Source organism: Telopea speciosissima, chromosome 6, assembly GCF_018873765.1.
Source record: "Telopea speciosissima isolate NSW1024214 ecotype Mountain lineage chromosome 6, Tspe_v1, whole genome shotgun sequence".
Taxonomy (NCBI): domain Eukaryota; kingdom Viridiplantae; phylum Streptophyta; class Magnoliopsida; order Proteales; family Proteaceae; genus Telopea; species Telopea speciosissima.
In genome coordinates, this window is record NC_057921.1 from 60,859,272 (window position 1) to 60,870,655 (window position 11,384).

At 38.0% G+C, this 11,384-nt stretch overlaps 1 protein-coding gene across 3 annotated transcripts; it reads right to left on the reverse strand.

Moving 5' to 3' along the window:
• Positions 1-83: 83 nt before the first annotated feature.
• Positions 84-8,431, reverse strand: LOC122664276. 3 transcript variants are annotated; one of them, XM_043860026.1, is made up of 13 exons: positions 8,130-8,431; positions 7,651-7,769; positions 7,453-7,559; positions 7,255-7,342; positions 5,251-5,473; positions 4,330-5,193; positions 4,179-4,233; positions 3,997-4,078; positions 3,753-3,833; positions 3,312-3,416; positions 3,178-3,227; positions 2,245-2,359; positions 84-316 (listed from the first exon to the last, which is right to left on the reverse strand). In XM_043860026.1, the coding sequence occupies exons 1-13, from the start codon at positions 8,260-8,262 to the stop codon at positions 242-244; spliced, it is 2,097 nt and encodes a 698-aa protein (XP_043715961.1). In that variant the 5' UTR covers positions 8,263-8,431; the 3' UTR covers positions 84-241. The 3 variants fall into 3 exon arrangements, with proteins under 3 accessions (XP_043715961.1, XP_043715960.1, XP_043715959.1); XM_043860025.1 differs by having other exon boundaries at positions 4,330-4,789; positions 4,823-5,473; XM_043860024.1 differs by having other exon boundaries at positions 4,330-5,473.
• Positions 8,432-11,384: the final 2,953 nt, after the last annotated feature.

Here is an 11,384-nt window from a genome sequence, read left to right on the forward strand (position 1 = left end):
CTCATTAGTAATAGCGTAACAGGAGCTTCTCATGTTATCTTCTTTTTTCGAAGAGATTTATTTAAAACAGTGTAAATGCTTTGTGTAAGACAGCATGCGACAATTTGAATCTTTATATATATGTATTTCATTTACATCAGAATACTCATCTGGGAGATGAAAACAGTGCTGATTTCTGTTATTCAAGTCCTCTCAGAACAAAATTACACCATTTACAGTACATTGATAAACCTTGCTAACTTTACATCACACTACACTTGTCTTTTGACTTTGCTTCCGGCTTCAAAGATGAATGGTTGCCACTACTTTTTGGCACCTGCCCAAGGAACAAATAATGTCAGTCAGAATGAACCCTGGCAGCAGATTATGCTTTAACAGAAACTTCCGATCTCATTCATGAGAGAGTAAGAGATCAGTTAGGGTATTGTCATGACAAGCAAATAAAATGCATAAGTTGGTACTTTGTAACCTTTTATGCATAAGAAAAGTTCGTTACTTTGTCAACCTTTCAGCTTATCAATCAGTGGAATGTTTTTGAATCCATGATAACAGCTGCATCTCGGACCAAATAGGTGAATGCCATTTTTATGATTTAGCAAATTTACCATGCACATTTGAAGATTTTGGATGACCACATTTGTTCAAGTTCAATAAAATCTTAAACCAACAAGGCCCTAACATCAGCCAGAATCTAAAGGGCAAGAGACTGCTTGGTTAAAAGTCAGGGGGCAAGGGTGTCATTACAAGGTGCCCTGTGGCCTGTGGGGTGAGACCAAGCAGGGATCTTTTTCCCGAATCTTAATTATAAATCTCTCTGATTGTTGTAGTTAACTTTAGCATACAGATGCGTCTTGAAGGTTCAATACAAAGTGAATTAAAAGATCTAAGAAATTACACTGCTGGAGTCAAGTCGTGAACCACCTTTCTACTTGACTATTGAGACTTTTTGAAAAAAAAAAATCAATAACTCAAGACACTCACTTGTACATACAGTCTCATTGTATGAGGTCTTCCAAACCTCATCTAGATAAATAGTATGTTTACATAGAGAGTAGGACTTAAGACTTCAATAAAGTTATGGGACACTACTCGAGACAGGTTATGCTCAAAATTTCAACTACTTTGCCAATTTCACTAGATTTCAATCCTAGTGAAAGGAAAATATCTTGCGAATTTCGACAAGAAGATTGGCTTGACCTCAAATCTAAACAGGGCCGTAACTAGTTCATCCCACATCAACTGTTTGTCCAAAACATGCATTGTATGGGAGTTTACAGACTCCTGATGGTTTGCAGCTAGAGAAGATAGGACTTCAAAGTTCAACTCCATGTAACATAACCACCAGACCAAGTAGTGTCCAACAGGGAATAACAGAAAATTTTACAGGACAAATTTACTCCCACCTGGCCTCGTTTTCTGTCTTTAGACAGCAAAAGAAGGATGGGAAAGGTCAACCCCACTTTGACCATTTTTGGTAGAAAGCCCCCAATCAGAGAAGCTCTAAAGCAAAGAAACAAGCAAGGAATTTCAGCAGTGAGCAACCAAACCTGACTTTGGGAAACATCAGACACATTCTACACAAAAACTTCCTCAATTCCCTAGTCATTAATTGTTTTTCTAGAAATTCCTTACTGTGCACTGTCATGTTTAAAATTCTCTCATTTAGTTTATTTGTTGGCACTAAATGAATATTAGCTTCTTAAATGATGTTAGGTAAAAAATTCACCACAATGCTAATGTACTATCGCACTCTCACATGGGTTTTTTTCATTGTTCTCTTCTATGCTGACCATGTGGGCCCCATACTAGCATCGTGGTGAATCCTTCCTCATAATGATATTGCATTGTTAAGAAAAGATAAGTATATACAATACAGAGGAGGCTGTAATTTGTTTCTAACTTTTCATTCTCTTTCCTAATTGTTCATCCAATCCTATTGGAAGTTTATGATAAGTTCGAAGACAGGTTTATTTGGGTCACTCCACAGTCTAATCCAATCAATTCAAGGAAATTATAAATAGTCCATGTTTAAGAAATTGGGTCACAGATAGATTCAAGTGCAAAATAAATGGGAACAGCCCACATACAAATGGATTGCTTTTTCCTTAGTTTAGTTTAGTTTAGTTTTTTTTTTTTTTTTTTTTTTTGGGGGGGGGGGGGGGGGTGGGCGCCTACAAGCATAATGCAGAGTTATTGTTGAGAAAATACAGGAACAACAATGACCCCCTAAAATCCAGAATTTACCTGTGGACCTGTGACAAGCCTTGAACTGTTGGCAGTTGATTGTGGCGTAGTATGCCGCTGAGGCTGCTGCTCAAATTCCTGTTGTTGTAGTGCTATTGCCAGTTGCAGGTCGGAGCTGTCAAAATAACATGACACAATTAGAGGTTATCATTCAAATAGTCAACAGACAAGGACCACACTAAACAAGTGAAGTTCTCAAAACTTTATACAACAATGGTTGTAAGTAAGAGTTAAACATGGCTGGCTCTTCTTCATAGGCAAACGCAAGCACACAAGGGGTGGAAAATAGACTGTCAAACCTGGGAGTGATGGGCTTTATTACACTAGCCTGAACGTGCCCAATTGTTAAATGGACAGATTATGCATAACCTGAGCTCCTTACAATAGGATGTGTTCAGGTGGTTGATTATGGATAGTAAACATTTGTCTAGTGTATAATAGTTCATTGTGCCTGCGACCCATCCCCAGACCAATCCATATAAATGGAATAGCAGGACAAATGCAACAACAGCCTGTTTAATAGCTGGACTAGGTTTGGGAGAGGCCAGGTTGAGAATTGCCACCCATAAGGCACACTTCACTGTTCTCAAAACCTGACCCTACCTCCACAATGATTCAGCTTATCAGAAGAAAGAACCCAGGCAAATGCAAATAGTAGTAGTCACCATTATTCTCCGCCTAAGAAAAACAAAGGGCGTACCAAGTGCACAAGGCTCCCACCATTGCGGGGTCTGGGGAGGGTCATAATGTACACAGCCTTAACCCTGCTTTCGCAGAGAGGCTGTTTCCAAACTCGAACCTGTGACCACTTGGTCACAATGGAGCAACCTTTACCATTGTGCCAAGGCCTGCCTAAGAACCATCACATAAAAGAAGCATTAACACACACCAGAAGATGAGAAAATAGGAAAGAAATCAGCAACGAAAAATTACTTTATAGTCGAACCCGCAGTTGCAGTATTATCTATGCTAGCAATGTAGTCCTGATGCAGGAAATTTTTTATTAGTTCATTGCAGCCATTGATGACAAATTTTAGAACACTATTTGAGATAAAAGTAATACATACAGCAGTACAGGCCACCACATTTCGCTCATCCCATTGGTCATTGACATGATTTTCGACCTTAAATTCCTTGAAGTTGCCTGTCATAAACACTGTATCTCCATTTACCTGAAAAGCCAGGGTGTTAAATCTCAAAAATTAGACTCAAAGAATATCGCAGAAATAGTCCATGCACCATAGAAGATAAACTATATGGGCGCACTTCCAGTGGAGACCCACTTCAAACAGAATATGGCATACAGTCACAGTGCAAGCATAAAGAATGTAGTCTCTACAGGCATGTTGGATTAACCTATATTCTGAAAAGAATAATTATTAATTAAATACGAGCTAACATGTTCTACTTTTGGAGAGATTCATGACCACAAATAGAAACAGGGCAAGGAGAGAACAATATATCAAGCAACTTCGGAGATATTTGAATCACACAAGAAACAGTCTTACCTCATTTAATTTTTCCCATACCAAATCAGGCTGGTTTATGTAACCTTGATCAGTAGCTAAGAGATAAAGTTCACCGTTAAACTGCAAATAGAACCAAGCATTTGTTAAAATCCTGCAAGTTCATGCGGAGAAAAAGCTGGAACTACGCATATTTCCTTCTATAACAAGTAGCAGAGTAACTGGTTGTAAATGGACAGCAAAACTGAATTGAAGCAGATGAAAAGAAAGACATGTTGGAACCAACCTTGAACATGGTGCTGAAGTGGTTATTGCGGAAGAAAACACAAAGCTCCCGTTCCTTCAGACCTTCCTGGAGGCAAAAGAGGCTGCCAAAGCCAAGATAACAAAAGAATCTCCTTATAACATCCGCAAAAAAGGAAGGTCCCAGATCGAGAAAAATAAAGCTTCTAAAAGTCACTCACATACCCATATATGGTTAATTGGCTCGCATTGTTCCTCAGAAAATTCTTGATAAGTTCCCCTAAGTGCAAGAACATTGAAAAGAATGAGTTATAAAATCAAGCAATGAAAGAACAGCTTACAGAATCATCCTCCTTAATATCAAGCAACTGCTTACCTTTCTGCTGAGTGATTTCATCCCCGGGTTGCAAATCACTTCCATCTCCGGCACCTTGGTCAGCTTGCTCGGCAAGAACCATCTCGCCTTCATACATAGGCTCCCGGTTTTCATAAATTGTTAATCTTGGATCAAGTATGCGCTCCTCTCCTTCATATATGGGTTCACTTCCATCAAGGCTTGAGGCAATACTCTTCGGTTGATCCATGTGCTGACAACTGCCACTAAATTCATCAGACTGAGGATTTGAAGTGGGTGTACAAGTCGATGCTGTACTTTCAAAGACACCAAGATCATCTGCTGGTTCATGATGAGTTTCAGATGTGGAAGTATCCAGTAGGCATGTCTGTTGAACTTGATCCCCTCCAGAGCCATGGATATGGTCTTTGGAGGGCGAGGAAAAATCTTTGTCCAGAAAATGAAATGGTTCACTTGGATTCTGAACCAATACATCAGTTCTGCTGTTCTCTATCAGGTCAGTAGAAATGAAATGTTCCTGAGATTCATTATTCTTTAACTGATCAACATGACTCTCAGCTTCAATCTTTAAGCATGAATCATTTTCCCTTAAAGTAATTTCAGAAGATATCAGATTACTATTGCCACCACAGACAGCAGTGGGATCCTGTGATATGGATGGTTCAGACAGATGGGGTATTTCATGTTCCTCACTAATGCGCCCCTCTAAAGTATCTGCAGCTGACCCATTTCTTTGGAGATGCACAGTCTCTTCTACAATTACAGACCTATTATTCCCACTTGTATCAGCTGATGGAGACTCATCCATTGAAGTCAACACTTGACCTTCTGACAATTTCAAGACCCTTAAAAGTTCAGCTTCTTCCTCCAAGTCTCCCTTTCTTCCTATCTGATTTCCAGATACAGCACCAGGTGATTCATTCTCCAAGTTTTCCTCTCTTCCTTTCTGATTTCCAGATACAGCACCAGGTGATTCATCAAAAGATATACCTCTTGAAAGAGATGGTGAGGGAACCCCTAAAGTTGCAGTTGTTGCAGCAGCAAAATCAACAGAATCTTCTTCTGGGTTGCTCTTATGTTCTGTATTTTTGGTTTCAAGGGCAACAAGCTCCCCCATGAGAGTGTTATAGGACTTGGATTCAATTGCATTTGCAGTAGCATAATCCTAGTATTTGTCACATAACACAGATCAGCAAGCACAAATCAGAAAGTTGTCAATGATTAGAGTATACATTACTGAAAAATTCAAAGGTCCACTTCAAAGAACGAACGAACTCATCTTCTCCAAATTCTTGACAACATACAATTTTTATTGAAATTAAATGTTTAACTCATCCCATTTTGTATATGGCCATAACTCCCCCTCCCCCCCCCCCCTCCCCCAAAAAAAAAAAACACTTTGATGTCTACTCATGCAGCTTCTTTATGTTATATACTGACAAACAACCTTTAAAACAGATAAATTGCTCAATATATTCAATCTATCGTTAAAAGCCCCAAGAATTGTACTTCAGCATCCATAAATCAGGCTGGTTTCTTTATGTTCACCAAACATAAATTCATAGATTTGAATGCTGTTATTGTCCCCTCAATAGATTGGTATGCTGTGGTGTTTAAGCCACAACCATTTTTACCAGTAATTTTCCAGACCACAAAGGTGCCCCAAAAAATTACAAATCCAGAGTAACATATAATTTACACTAATCTTATGTTTACTTCCACTCAACTCTTGTACATAGGGAATGAAACTCAATCTTTGCACTACGAATTTTTAAGCTGTTTTGTTTCACTCATTTAATTATCAATTGTTTTACAATGTAAATACTTAAGCTTCTGGAGATGCAATCTTCCTCAGATTACAAGATCTCTTATACAAAGCAATAGGTCATAGATACCTATTTCCTTCACTGAAGCCAATGTAAGGAATGACAACCACCTATTAAAGAGACACCACTGATGTGTTAATTTTACTGAACCAGTTACACCCAAGAAGCAGCTCTACCCTAGTAATCCACTTCCTTAAGTGAATGATCAACTTATTTAAATTCATAGATCCAAAAAAATAAAGCTTAACATTCTCATGGGCTCATGGTCGACTTGACCTAAACTAACTACTCATAATTAGGTTTTTGCTCATTGGGGTCTAAATGAACTTTTTCCATGTTTGTTAAGGAGTACTGAAAGAGAATCTGTAACCTCAAAATTGCAAGTTGCTCATTATACCAACATACATAGAGCTGCAAGCAAGAATATCATGCAAAAGTTTAATACAAGTTACACTTGAGCAATATATGATGACTACAACAAATAATGAATTTAAATGTTGGACAGCATCATGCTTAGCAAGGAAAATCAACACCGTAATTGCCATAACACTAACCAAGAAACAATCACACACAACACGAGGAATTTAACGTGGTTTAGCACGAATGCCTACATCCACACGAGAGAACTAGAGATTTTCACTAAGCTAGAGAAGCTCTCTACCACTCTCCACCTCACAAAGTGATCTCCATTGCTTGTATCTAGGGCTTTCCCCACAGAAACAATATATAGGAAACCCTAATCCCCGCACAATTACAACTTTACCCCCTGAATATGGAATGGACCCAAAACCTGACCCAAACATATACAAGCCTAATAATAATTATGTGGACCACTACAGAATAAAAGACATAAAACCAAACAATAACAACATACGTAGAGCTACAAGCAAGTCTATCATGCAAGAATTCAATACAAATTACGATTGAGTAATTTTTTATGACCAACAAATAATAAATTTAAATGTTGGACAGCATCATGCTTAGCAAGGGAAATTAACATCACAATTGCCATAACAATGAAATTGCGAGGAATAGATGATAAAGTTTTTTTTTTCTTTTAAAGTCAGTTTATAATACTCAAGACTAAAGACAGAAACCATAAAGCCTTCAAAATGAATACCTGAGGATCAACAATCCAGCCATGATACAGTGGAATGTCCAGGAGATCAAATATGGCACACTCAGGCGTAAATTCAAAGTCATCAATTCTACAAGTAACAAACAAGCATACTTTCATCAAACAGAATGCCATGAAATAAAGGAAGCAAAAATGACAATGATAAACAAAGAATGAAGAGAAGAGCAGGGGAATAGCTACCTCCTAAATTGAATGTTTACATCAATCCCCGTTGCAAGTCGAGGGAGCAGGTCAATGGCATCAGCTATGTTCTGTTGCTGGTTCTGGACATATCCAGCATCTTTATTCTGTCTCACAACACAATGTAAATAACAAGTCAACTGGCAGAGACTGTTGCAAGATTGATAACCTCCCTTAAACAACTAAATAGGTTGTTACCTCGACATTGCTGTTAGAATCAATCAATCTTTCGGCGACAAGGGAAAGCAATTTCTGCAATGAAACTTCAGACGCATCCGCGTTCAAATTCAAGTTGTTCCTAATAAGAAGAACGTTACCTATGTTCCAGGAGAAAACAGAGCATTATTAAAACAAAAAGAGCATCCCAGTGCACGAGGCTCAGGGCAAAATCCAGCTACATAAACAAAACAATAAAGCATCTAATTTCCAAACAACGTCATTTACGCAATCCTAAAGCAAGAGAGGTAACACCCCTATCATCTCTCTGATCATTAAATTATTTACGCTAAAACTCGATTGACGAATCGACAAAGCAGTGGAGAAATATACATAGAAGCAGAACGTCATAAATTCCTAAATACGGTCAAGAATCGATAGGAGAAGATGAATAAAATAAATCAAAAACCCTAGAAATCAGAGGAAAAATAAAAAGGGAATTGTAAAAATTGGGACCTTACATATTGCGAGGAGAGGACAAGGTCCATTGTCGTTCTGAAGAATGATGGGCGTGGTGCGTCCCAAGAACTGTACGAGTTTTGTCTTGTAAAGGCATTCCTGTTCTGGTTCATTTCTTCGGTCCTCGGTAGCCATGGCCGACCTTCGAACAAGAAAGAGCAAGAGAGAGACAAAAAAGGTAGAGAAGATTCCAGTTATTTTCTACTTGCCAAATTACAGGGAGCGAAACTACGAAAGAGATTCTATTTGAGAAAACGAAAAATGAAAGAGATAGACAGAGAGAGTTTAATTATTTAAAGGCAGACGAGCGATGAGATAATTTCCAGAGATTAAACGGTCCTTGGCCCCTAATTACGGTGAAAGTCTGAAAACATAGAAGAACGTTTTATAACTTTTTTTTATTTTGGTAAGTAAGAACGTTTTATAACTTAATGATGCATTAATTTGAGGTTAAAATTCTGTTATCTTCTATTCCATATATTTTGCGGAAAATTAATTGGAATAAAATGATCTTTTAGTGGGCATATATCTATGTCATCAAAATCAAAATCCAATAGTCATGGTTCCATTTTTTATACTAATTTGATATCTCCCTATGTCATTCTAATGCTTTAAATATTATTTTGTTATTTAAAAATTAAGTGAAATATAAGAACATTTTGAGAAAATTAGAAAATGTTTGTACTATGGTGGGCCATAAAATAGGAATAGCTACTCTAATTTGACAAATGACGTAATAAAGTCATTTTCAATCTATCCAACAGTCAAATGACCGAATAAGTAGTTCATATGGTATTACGAACCACTTTATTGGAATATTTTTTTAATTAATATAAAGAAGAGGGTTCTCCGGTCAAGTAGCATAATAAAACTCTCCAATGAGGTGTGACAAAATATAATATATATAGGTGGACAATGAGGTCATTTTATGTGGGGAATAGAGAAATAGGCACGTCCTGCTCCAGCAGCTTAAAGAACTTTTTCTCTTAATTAAAGTCCATGTAGCAAAATGAAACTAATTTATGGCCAGGGGTGGTGGCATATGCCATGCTTTGATGCTCTTAGACAAAAAACTCCTCTAATTTATAGTTGGGAGAAAGAATGCCACCTAGTCGCATAGTGCACGTTATCTCTGCACCCTGACACAAGGGGTGTGCAAAATGACTACCACACCCCTGATCATTTTTTGGGGTTCTAGGGGGTGCGTTGGTAATTTCACGTGCCATTGTGTTAGGGCACAAGGGGCGACGTGATCGGATGGCGTTTTCTTTCCCTTTTATAGTTATAAAATTAAGGGTAGGGGATTGCTGATAAGCTATGTGACCCCTACACTAGCATAGGGGCCAATGAAAGCGCAAATAGAGGCATCCAGTAGGGCTGGGATTTTTCATTTCATAAGGATAAGACTCTCATTTTGCCCTTCATGTATATGAATGGATGCAGGGCCATATAGCTTGGCAGCCTTCTTTTTACCTAATGGCAAGAAAGTAAATTTAAAAATAAAAAGAAAAAGAATTTAACCAAATTATGAAGAGTGTCCTTTTACAAAAAAATAGCAACTCTACGAGTGATTAAAGATTTTTCTTCCCCCTTTTTAATTTTGTTTTGATTTGAATATAGCCGTTCCTAACATTACTAATATAAATCTGTTTTTGCCATAAATAAAGTGGAAGGTGGGCCTTGGTGTATACTAATCTAATCTAATTCCAATCTGTCGATTTTTTTTGATATTCCAATAGGCTAATTGTTCCGATCATTTCATCATTTTCTTGGACTTTTCGAACAAATTTCTTTTTTTGTTTTTGGGGTGCAACTCTTCGAACACTTAGGCACGAAGTAAGCGGGACCTTCCAATAGCCTTTCCGACCAAAATTAAAAAAAAGTTGTACCCTCCGCCCAACCTGCACGACGTTCCAATACATTACAAAATTAGATATTTACACTTTTTAATTATTAAATAATAAATTTAAATGGCAGGTGCAAGTGTGCAACTAGAATCAGATCACGACACATCATGCTATAGAGAACATCCGGTAGCAATCCAACCAAAAGTGGTTTAAAATCTATATATTTATTTAGGTTTAGTTTCATAAACGGTCAGTGTGTGGGCCTCTTGGGCCCATTCTGGCCCATCTATGAGTCCATAGTATAACCCTAGTGGGCCCCTTACCCAAAGGAAAAAAATAGTGAAATAATTTTATTTATTTATTTATTTTTGATAAGAAGAAACTTTATTGGATAACACGGTAAGCAGTTACATCGACGACGTCTTGATTACATAAACTCAAGAGCCAAGTGGTGGAATAGACCATACTGAAAATAGTGAAATATTTACCGTGTATGTAGAAGAATGTGTATATATGTTTTGAGAGAATGTTTTCTACGTGGGACGCAGGGGCCACGTCCACACACAACAGGGGCCAGAATGACCACCATGCCCCCCATGTATAGCGAAAATTTTACCTCCTGTTGTGCCATTGCGTGCGCTCTCATTTGCTGGCGCACAGTGCAACCCTTGTGTCCCACCCAGAAAATAGCACCCCATATTTTTTTTTTATTCTTATAGAAGAATAGGCACATTGTCTATGTACAGTAAACTAATGGGCGACACCTATGGGGTGCAGGATGAGACATTAAATAAGAGGGGAAGGGGTCATTTTAAAGGGGAGGGAGAGAGATAGACTCAACGGATGCTAGCTTGCGGTATATAGGCAGTGTTCCCAACCTTTTCCCTTATTCATAAAAGTCAGTGATGGATCAGGATGGGCTAATCAAGAAGACCCAATCCAACAACTCACTCTTTTGTTACATTGAACATGGTTTGAGGTATCAAATACGGATCGCCATATTGGGCATTCTAGATCGGTAACTGCATAGATTGATTCTAATATCTGGCTGGTTCCATATCAATGGAACAATGCAGATCAAAGGTAAAAATGTCAAAAACCTCAATTTTTTAAGAAAAATCAGAGGTAAAACTGTCTGATCAAGATTGATCACTATCGATTTTCAAGATGACCGATCCCCAATCCGATATCATGCACCTAAACCACGACATTGATCCATTTTCCAAAATAAATTGCTTTGACTTTTTACAATTAATATTTGAAAACTTGGAGTTGGTATGGACCTGGCTTCTGTCCAGCCATGGCGGGAGCTGGATGGTCCAACCCCACTAAACGACAGCAAAAACAAGGGTGAAGTGGTCATTTCACATATGGGGCCCACCTGGGTTGGTATGGATTGGTCTACATCAA

What these genes read in the sequence shown, in the direction of transcription:
- LOC122664276 (XM_043860024.1), bottom strand. Translation starts at nt 8,262, where the DNA reads ATGGCTACCGAGGACCGAAGAAATGAACCAGAACAGGAATGCCTTTAC. An exon ending in AGCCAATTAACCATATATGG is followed by an intron (nt 4,079 to 4,178) that starts GTATGTGAGTGA and finishes TGGCTTTGGCAG; the next exon opens with CCTCTTTTGCCTCCAGGAAG. An exon ending in ACTGCGGGTTCGACTATAAA is followed by an intron (nt 2,360 to 3,177) that starts GTAATTTTTCGT and finishes TTATTTTGACAG; the next exon opens with CTCCGACCTGCAACTGGCAA.